Consider the following 9,924-nt stretch of genomic DNA (forward strand, 5'->3'; position numbering starts at 1 on the left):
GGCAAAGCGCCTCCGCAGCAGAGGAGCGTGTTACTCCAGCCATTAGTACCACACTGACACGGACGGAAAGTGAGACCAGAGGTGGCAGAAGATAGCTGGGACTAGTCGAGGGATTTCTCTGCTATTTCCTCAGTGTCACTTTTCTACGCTCATACTCGAACCTTTACAGTCCGGTTCTTAAAACGATCCGTCTTGACCACCTGAGCGGATCAGCTGCTGTTTCCCTTGGCAGGACGGCACCCCACGCCCACAACGGGGCTGTGTTAGCTCGCTGGCCGCTGCTGTATTTTGACACAGGTACTTTCTTCTCAAAGGCAACAACAACAACAACAACAAAAAAGTCATTTGCATTCCTTGATAACCCATTAACGTTCCCATGACCATGGGGAGGTCCAGCAAAAAACGGTTGGTGGCAAAAAAAAAACCCACCCCAAAGTTGGACAAAAAGGGTGCTCCAGACGTGGATCAAGTGCAGAGCAGGATCCGATCTAAACATCTTACTCACATCAACTTTCATTCATTTAGAAACACCTTAAAACTCCGTTAAGAATCTTTGCATTAATTAACATGTAAAAACTCTGTGTCAAATTAAAGAAAAACCTTCCCATTTTCATGTAATACATTTCTCGGACATTAGATGGCAATCCCCCCACTCCAGTTTCCATACCAGGGGCCCTCGTCCCTTCCAAAAACCCAACATCACCTTCTCCTCAGCAGGTGAGGGCTCTGCCTGGCTCCCCCGTCACCACGGCACTCGTCCCGCTGCAACAGCTCTCCGGTTTTGCTTTGTCTTTGGTTAGGAAAGGCAGATGAGCGACACCGTGACGGAGGAACGCTCGTGAGAGGGGTAAGATTGACTCCTCCGTCTCTTGGACACCCTACGCCATGACTTGGGTGTTGCTGTGCCAAAAACCTACAGGCAGAAACAGGCGGTTACCAGGATTTCCCCCTCATTGCCACAGGGTGGAAAGGGGGTATGTGGGGCATTTAACAAGAGAATTTCTAGTCCTGCCAATTAAAAAGGGCCCTCCCAAGGGGTATCATTAGCCTGTGTAAATCTATGCTGGGAATTATAAAACTGAATTACAAATAAAATGGTTATTTGGTACCAATAGGTGGAATAAAACAGAAAGCACCGGTCAACTTTTATGGTGGGAAATCTCTAAGTAGAAGTAAAAATAAGACACGAAGTATTTAACCGACTTCAATATGAGCTCAAATGAATTCAAAGGAGTATGTAACACACCTGCTCAAGGTAACGCACCTTGGCTGTCAGCCTCCTGCTTTTTGTCGCGGTCTACGTGTGAAAGAGCAAGACACCTCGTCACCCGTTCGGTGATGGACGTGGCGGGGGGGATCCTTCCTGACCATCACTAACTCCGTATCATCTATTTAAGTGGTGGTACAAGACATCCTGACATCTATTCGATTCAACGGACAGCGTGCCCATGATTCATTCACACAGAAGTCACTTCCCGAGCCTTCATTTCTGCTCTACTTTCATCGTTCCTGAAGCGCTCCTTTCAGGCCAGGTTCACCCCTGGTCATCCATCCCCCTCAGGACCAAATTTTGGCCTTGCACTGCTTGTCCATCTGAGCTCTCATGCAAATTCATGGTGGACGCGAGCGCAGGGTTTGCAGCCCTCCAGCACTCCAAAAGCAGCGATAAGATTAGTCCCGAGATGGGGGTCCACCCGCAGCTGGCTACTCAAACGGCTCATTTTTCATGTACTCCACTGAAAATCTAACCTTTTATCCTGCTCTCGAGACGCTTGCGTATGTGTGTGTCAAGGTGACAACACTGAAAACAGAAGTTCTCCAACGGCACATTATCTCCAATATCAAAAGGTCACAAAAGGGTAACAAATCGGTAGCTCTCCAGAAGAGACACTGGTTTTTATGAAAAGTGGGTCAGTTTTAGTTTCATGTAGGTTGTGTGACACAGTGGTTTCTGGCATCGCAAGCTCTGGTCTACAGGATACCACAGAGCCTTTGTATCCCTTGCTGTCACCACAGCATTGTGTTTTTCTACCCATTAACCAAGGATAAATGACCTAGATATTGTGCCTATTAAAGGCTCATTTTTCTCCTGCCCTTTTGTTCTTTAGTGTACCACATTATCACACGCTGAACACATTTTAAAGTATTCTCAGTCTCTCTGCCCCTTTGAAGGAGTAAAGCAGAGGTTTTGGCGTGCACTTCTGTCATTTTACTTAGAGCGGGAAATAGGAAGGTTCCTGCCTAGACCCTTGAAGATGATCAGTTCAGTGTCTGCAGCCCCTCATCTATAAAGGACGGAGCAGAGAAATGCTCTAAAAAGCAAACAGGGGAAGCGAACACTGGTTTTGATGTCCCTAAACACTACGTTCTATAATTACATCTCTGCATATCATGGGTCACTTTTATTAAAAGCATCATTACTACAGTTGGCAGCAATTTACATCTTATCTTACATGATAGCAGTTTCCAAAGAAAAAAAAAATAAAAAGACATCACAACAAAGAAAAACAATACATTTACAAAGTCATGTCTGTAAACTTCAAGGCTAGTTTAGAGTTGAGGTAATGCTGTTTAGCTTTGTGGCTAAAGTAACAAAGTCCTTTAATTTAAAAAAGGTACCTGATTTTTTTTCTTTTTTGTTTATACCAGTGCATTACAAGATCACGAGACGATTAAACTGTAGCTTTCTCCTGTAAGAACCTTCTCTGCGGGTTAATTTCCAAAAGGTACTCTTCACATTCAACAGCTGCCTTATTATTGCTGCGTCTCAAGACAGAGACATTCACACTATCATGAAGATTGTCAGAGAGAGAGTGTGTGTGTGGGTGTGTGCGCGCGTGGGAGCGGGAGAGCTCCCACACAGTCAAAATGAAGCGTGAGTACGATATGTATGGAAAATTTCATCTTGACCTTCACAGCAAAAAAAAAAAAAATTAAATATATAACTTCATCCTTCCTTTAAGCAGCACTTCCTTCTATTAGTGCCACTTGATTACAAATTGCTGCTTAATTCATAATACCAATGGTACCAAAAGAAAACAAAAAAAAGAAAGCAGAGCATTATGTCGATTTCCTTAAAAAGACATGATCACCTCTCAAATTTCACCTCTCCTAGGGATAATAAATAATGCACTGCACAATACTTAATGACCAAGATACCTTTTGACACATCTGTATAACATGACTTGAACTTTTTCTTTTTTTTTTTTTTTGCTACACTATGTTACAGAACAGCTTATAAAAACTAAGTATGGACATTAACTGTGAGTGTAAACAGTAGGACTACCACTTGTCAAAAGTTTAAAACACTTTAACTGTAACTGGTACTGGTTATTCATCATTTTCATTGTTTTCTATTTCTTCCCCCCCATCAAGTGAGTCTAATTCTTCACCCTGTGCTATTTCATCTTCTAAAACGGAGGAATCTGCAGTTTTATCAAGGCTCTCCTCTGCATCGCTGCCCTCGAGATTTTCTTCATCTTTGAAGGCAGCTCCTTCAGTTTTGTCAGTAGCCTTCTCTTCGGTGGAGCCCACTGCGTTCTGAAGTCCTGCTAGTGCTGGGAAACCGGGCAGAGTCAATCCTCCCAGTCCTGGAGGTAGAAACATAGATGGATAGAAGAGGCCAGGAGCCATGGTAGACAGCAGGAAAGGATTGAAGGCCAGAGGGTTTGTGGGCAATCCAGTGTTGGTGGTGGTGGTAGTGGTGGCAGTGGCGGTCGTCGCCGCGCTAGCAGCACTGACAGATCCATTCGCAGAGTCAGTAGCAGAAACAGTGTCTGTGCTTTTCTCAGAGTCTTTGTTCTCCTCTTCATTCTCATTTTTCTTCTCTTCAGCTTTTGAAGCGCCATCCTCAGTCTCTCCTTGACCGGGAGCAGTAGTGGCATTTCCAGTAGTAGCCGTTATCGGGTTATTCAACAATCCGCTTAGTCCAAACATATTGGGCAATCCCGCCATCCCTGGCAACATCAGAGGCAACATGGCAGCCGGGTTTTTAGCATCCCCCCCAGCAGCAGCAGCTGTTGCTAGCCCTGGCGGGAAGCCCATGAGGCCTGCGAGCTGGAGAGACTGCAGGTTCTGTAGGTTCTGGAGGCTGGTGAGGTCCATTCCAGCAAACAGACTGTTCATTAGTAGTGGGTTGATGCCCGAAGTTGATGCTACAGCAGCAGCTGCTGCAGCTGCTTTGGCAATTTCACTTTTTGGCCTTCTTCCTCTTCTGCTTGCTCCTTCCTCCCTCACAACGGGGCCAGTGAGAAGACGGTCAAACATGGACTCTGGAACAAAACCCTGAGAAGAGGGCGTGAAAAAAGAAGCTTTAATCTTGATGGGCTCTTAGGCTTTCGGCAGTTAACTGATGCCGATGGAAGAAACAGAGGGACTGCAGCACGCTCTGAAAGCGGTTCGTTTGCCAGCCCTGGCAAATCATGACTAGCTAAAGCGAACGGCAGCAGAACACGCAAGGAGAACAGAAGGAAGCAAAGTCACAGAATTCTCATGTGTAAACACAACAGTAAACCAACTCCGTAGCTTCGTTAAGGAAACACACCCCGACGTTCTGTGGTTACGGGTTTACACCCTTTGACACAGTACAGTTCTATTAAACTGAGGATTTGCAGAACTGACCCCTTTATTTTCAAACAACTGTTGTAAAATAAAAGGCAGAAAACCTAATCCTCCGATGCTGCCTGTTACCAAGATGATGAATCCTATTTCTTTTCTGAATACGACCAATACCTTTTTCACAGCTCCTAACGCGTGAAAACCCGTGTTTACTAAGGGTTGTTGCTTATAAGTAAAAAATAATGCAAAATGAACGCTGAGGGGCTGCCTTACCGCAGCTGATTGTTCGAGTGCACTTCAATCCCATCCTGAAGCGGCTTCCTATCACCATCCCCCCCCCGAGCTGGGTAACTCCCCCCCAGAGACTACAACTTCCTCAGCTCCAAACCAGCTATGATGAGATAAAGACTTAATGACCAATTTAGACAGCCTTCATCTTGTCCGTGGTATCACCTAGGGTGAAGCAGAGAAGCAGAGTTTCACTTACAGATTGTTTAACAATGTCAGTCCAGTCTGGAGCAACAGCAAACTCGGGATTTTCTTCCAGCCATCTTGGCAAGTCCTTCATTGGAGGGGCCATGGCTCCACCCATCTAATGCAAAAGACATAGTTAATGCTTCAAAGAAAAAGAGAAAAAACCCCAAACCAAACAACTGCTTATACGGACATTTTCTATCTGTGCACTTTCATCTCTGGAGGACGGCAGGGAACAATTTCAGGGCAGACTGTGGAAAGCTACACAGAAACCAGCTAACGAACGGTTAGGTGACGAATTATTAAGCTTTTAAAAAGAAAGCTTGGAGGAGGAAACCTGCTTTCCACATGCTAAGATGTTATTAAAGACCGCCACTGGAACTAACTTAATTTTTACCTTCTTTCCATTTCGCTTATTTACAACAGGTACCCTTTCTTCTCCTGTCAAGGTGTTTATATCCAGTTTATTAGGGTTTCGACATCTGTGTCGTTTTTGTTTCGGCTTCTGAAATGGGGAAAACAGCACATCTGCACTCTTCTGGAAAGAAGAGAAATGAATGAATGGCTTTTTAGTTTTCCATTTTCTTAACAAAAATCGCCCATCACGGAACCCCTTCTCACGACAATTTTAAGAATCGGGGGGGCCAATTACTTTATCCTCAGATTATCCAGAAAAACCTTTTTTTCTTATCAGAGGAAGAAATTCTGCAGAACTTGACACAAACATTGTTTTAACACGTTGTTTAATACACACATTAAGAAAGGAAAAGCCACTCAGTACACCCCGGTGCCACGTGGGTGTTTAGATACTATAGCAAGTGTAGCTAAAGAGAGAACCTCTACTGAAAACCAACGGCTACAAGAATCCAGTGACCTCCCAGCGTGCAGAAACCCAGTCTGATGTCTGTAGAACAAACTTTTGGATTAATGTAACACAACAGGGCTTTTAGCACCACATACTTACTGGTACATAACTTGGCATATCTACAGTGTAAGTAGGATGCAATTTAAGCCATTCAACTAAATCCTTGTTTTTAGGAGCGTCCTCTCCCACCAGCCTGGTCCCATCCTCTAGATTGATTACAGGGATGCGAGTGTCTGGGTCCAGTTGACCAGGAGACGGAATGTTCCTTGCTGGTAGGGCTTCCATATCTTCTTCAAAAGCTTTGGTCACTTCTGCATCCTCCTGAAAACATTAACATCTGTATTAATTCTCACGTCAAGGGAACAGTTACCTGGAAGAAATAATTTCAGAGACTGAAACTAAGCGCTCAAGATTTTGCATAGGCAAGAGTTAATGGGGTTTAAATATTCATACTGTGTGAAGCAATACCATTGCATTAGGGAATTTTGTGAATTTAGCCTACTTGAACATTAAACAGCTGAAGACAGAGCAGGCTTCGTGCATTTCCCCTTAACGGCCCCCAAGACCTTCCCTTTTCAGGGAAGAAAGACATACTTAAGCCTCAAAATGTTTGTTGTTACAAATACATTATGTTTTCTTTAGGAAAAAAGAAGCCTTTTCGAAAGCACAAGCTACTTAAAACCCAGCTACAATTTGCTCAGTTAAAACTTGATGTGAACAACATTTTGTCTGGTTCAAAAAGAAGTAACAGCTCTAAACACAGAGAAAAAGCTGGTTAGATAAAAACTGTACGTTACTGTTAAGGAGAGTAAAAAGCCACGTTAAGCTCACGTTCAGGAAGCACTAGACACAAAAGAACAAATATGAGACAAAAAGGTTGCTGTCTTACTACAGTCAATGATGTCCGTTTGTTGCTCATAAATAACAGATCGAGCCCTTCTACATTTTTCCTCCTTCCTCTCCTCCTCTTCATGGGCGGTTCTCCATCTATTAAAGAGCCATTTAGGAGATGCCTTGTGGGTGTGCGTGAAAGACCTGCTTGCAGCAGCTCCATTTGAGTTTTAAAGGCATCGGACACAGGTGTGGAGACATTAGGCAAGATAAACTTTGAAGTAACAGATGAAAAATTTGAGGTAGAACTTGTTGCCTCTCGTGAGGCCTTTGATAAATCTACAACTTTCTCTTGTCCATTTTCTGAGACCACCTGAGACTCACGTAACTGGGCAACCATTTCCATAAGATTTCTCCTCTTGGCAGCTCTCTCGGCCTCAATTTCAATCTTTCTTCGTCTCCTCCTCCTCTGACGTGGAACCGATAAATTGAGTGCATCTTCCTAATGGAAAACGAGCATTTCCAAACGTTAGCAAAGCTCTCTTTGCTAGGCTGAATTTAAAATGAGAGCCCAAAGGAACAAAACAAAGGCTTTGTTTCCAGAGGTTTTCAAAGAAACGCTTTGTTTTTCCCATTTTGTTTAGAGAAACACTAATTTGTATATTTTGTTATTATGCCAAAGCAGCACATGCAAGGTAGAATGTTTTATGTAGGAAAGCTGCAGCCTTGCCTTTGATAGCTGAGGAGAAGCCGTGATATCTTCACCGCCGCTGATGCTGGCTTGACCCACCATGGAGAGCTCGGCAAAGCTCCTTTTTTGGAGAGGGCTGTCCACAGCTGTCGGAGTATATCCAGGTATGAGCCCCTGGAAATCAAACATCTGGCGCCTATTTACTGGCCACTTCCCTTTTAGCACTGCTTCGCAGATGTTGTCTAATCGGTTGATCATGACGCGGTCCTGCAGAAAGGAAAAGCACGTAATGAACCTTCGGTGTGAAAGTCGCCTTTTAAAACCGAGTGAGTAAAACGACCCAGTCTGGCTGCCAAAGTTGAAAAAATACGTTCAAAACCAACTCTTTCAGCAGGTCACGATAAACCCATCGCCTCACAAGACGCTAAAACTCAGACAATTTAGTGGAATAAAACATTGCTAGAATTTAAAAGCTGCATTTATCGTGGGGGGAAGGAGAGAGGCCAAGTTTTCTGTACAACCGACAAATTTAACAGAAGCCCACTATGGTTTCACACCACAACACTTCAGCAGTTCGCAAAATCAGCAGTTACTAAGGGAAAACCAAAACATCTGCAATCAGTATCTTGAAGCGGCAGTTCTCGAGATCCAAGAGGCTGGATCTGCAATTCTGTCCGAGGAAGTGGATCCTCATTAGCGTCACTATTAATAAAGTTCAACATTATGAAACGGGCACCAACCTAGGGACATCTAATGAACGTCAATTTTCATTCCACGCCCATTATCACTTCCCATCTCACTGAAGCGTGTACACTGAAAATCTCTAATTATGTTTATTAGTCTACTTATGCTGAACCTATACAGACGAAGGGGCTTTTACTTTTACTTTTACACTGTGACTGGAGTAAGAATTTAGTCCGTGCTTCCAAAACACATGCTGAAAGCGAAGGAGATGAGTATCATGTATTTTTCTTCATTTCAGCATTGAAGCACGCTCTCTCCTGGCCTGCCTGAAGCCATAGAAACTTCAGAACTACGAGAAATCCCACCGGTTAGGGAATACGAGCATCAGTTGGCTTCCGGAACAGCAAAACGGCCCAAAAGCCACTAGCAAATCAGCAGCTGCAGCAGACCTCCTGCTTTCCCCAGGAATAAGCCTATTAAGAGGACGGTCCCCCCGCCCTGCCCCCCCGTCCCAAACCAGATGGCCCTGTTATGGTGATTAGTAAGCTTAAGACTATTACTACGTTATTTCTCTTGCTACCCTTACTGCAGCGGCGAGGACTAAATTATGTACGGATTTATTACGAGGTTAGGGGTTTCATATTTTTAAAAACATTTTATATTAGATAATTTTCTGCGTCCTTACCGAAATAAGATACAGCTTTATCCTATCTCAAACTGCTGCTTTTGTTTGCAGGGTACCTTAATACAATTACATCTGTCAACATTACATAATGGCTTAGATCATGTAGGTCACCAATAGTCTCCTGTACAACCTCCTCACCCCAAAATAAAAAGGTGAGCTTACAAAATCCCTGCTCTCAGCGCTGCAGGTTGCTCTGCAGATGAAATCCATGATTCAAAACCGTAAGTTTGCATCCATCAGTGGAGGTGTGAGGTGTGGTTCTGCTGACGTGCAGCCGTGGAGCCCACAAGGAACTCGGGGCTGCCAGCAGTTCGTGTTTTACTAAACGGTGCTATTTACAATAGCAAAGCAATCCCTTCCATTTCCTCTGCTAATTTGTATGAAATTGAATAAAATGCTATTCCACAACTCATTCACAGAAAAATGTCCCCCGCCCACCAGAAGTGCAGAACTGTACAAAACTGGCTGTTATTTAGCAAACACATTTCCCCTATTTGATCTGTACGGGCACAGACACACGCCATTCCACCCCGAACCAACCTTAGGCCAGAAAGAGAAGGCAAACGTTCTCTCATGAAGCAGCTGAACCACAGAGGGATCCCCATCTTCCATGTAGAATCCATCGCGTGTTTCGTCCCTCGCGGTGCTCATAGAGGCGTTGCTTTCTTCATCAAAATTCTTACCCTGAGAAACTGCGCCTGCTGAATAACAACCACGACCCGGTGTTAACTACAAAAGTTCCCGACAACCCAATGTCAACCTAACTAGGTAGGTAAGACAACCAGGCTTGACACAACACGTCTAGCTCAGGCTTTTGTTCAGTAATTACTGCAGCAGAGCCTTAGCTTTCTGCATTTGGCAGGGAGACCATGCTCGTTGGCTCAGTAAGCTGTCTTGGAAATCATCCCTCGTGGGGGAATACCCCGCTGATGCTTGATGCTTTTTCTGAAAGCTCATCTAGGCACCTGATACGTGGAAGGGCAAAGGAACTGCCACATGTAGCCCGTCCCGCGCTCTGTAAGGGCTCTGTGCGTGCCACTCACCAGCTGGCACAAGTCACAACAGCCGCGGGGCTCACGCTAAGCGCACAGAGCTGATCTGACCAACGCGTTACCTTCAGGTTGGGAAGACTCTTCC

General features: G+C 44.5%; 1 protein-coding gene across 1 annotated transcript in view; it reads right to left on the bottom strand.

Annotated features, from left to right (window-relative positions):
* Nucleotides 1–2,382: 2,382 nt before the first annotated feature.
* Nucleotides 2,383–9,924, bottom strand: part of CHD7 (chromodomain helicase DNA binding protein 7) — a gene marked incomplete at its 5' end in the record, with an annotated part of 44,803 nt that continues 37,261 nt past the window's right edge. The window contains 8 exons of the mRNA XM_010138602.1: nt 2,383–4,284; nt 5,045–5,149; nt 5,429–5,569; nt 5,996–6,217; nt 6,786–7,229; nt 7,458–7,685; nt 9,328–9,488; nt 9,902–9,924. The exon at nt 9,902–9,924 is cut by the window's right edge and continues 5 nt beyond it. Coding sequence (XP_010136904.1) covers nt 3,331–4,284; nt 5,045–5,149; nt 5,429–5,569; nt 5,996–6,217; nt 6,786–7,229; nt 7,458–7,685; nt 9,328–9,488; nt 9,902–9,924 — 2,278 coding nt within the window. The remainder of the gene's footprint in view (nt 4,285–5,044; nt 5,150–5,428; nt 5,570–5,995; nt 6,218–6,785; nt 7,230–7,457; nt 7,686–9,327; nt 9,489–9,901) is intronic.

The sequence above is a fragment of the Buceros rhinoceros genome, unplaced genomic scaffold (assembly GCF_000710305.1).
Source record: "Buceros rhinoceros silvestris isolate BGI_N320 unplaced genomic scaffold, ASM71030v1 scaffold26436, whole genome shotgun sequence".
In the NCBI taxonomy this organism is placed as follows: domain Eukaryota; kingdom Metazoa; phylum Chordata; class Aves; order Bucerotiformes; family Bucerotidae; genus Buceros; species Buceros rhinoceros.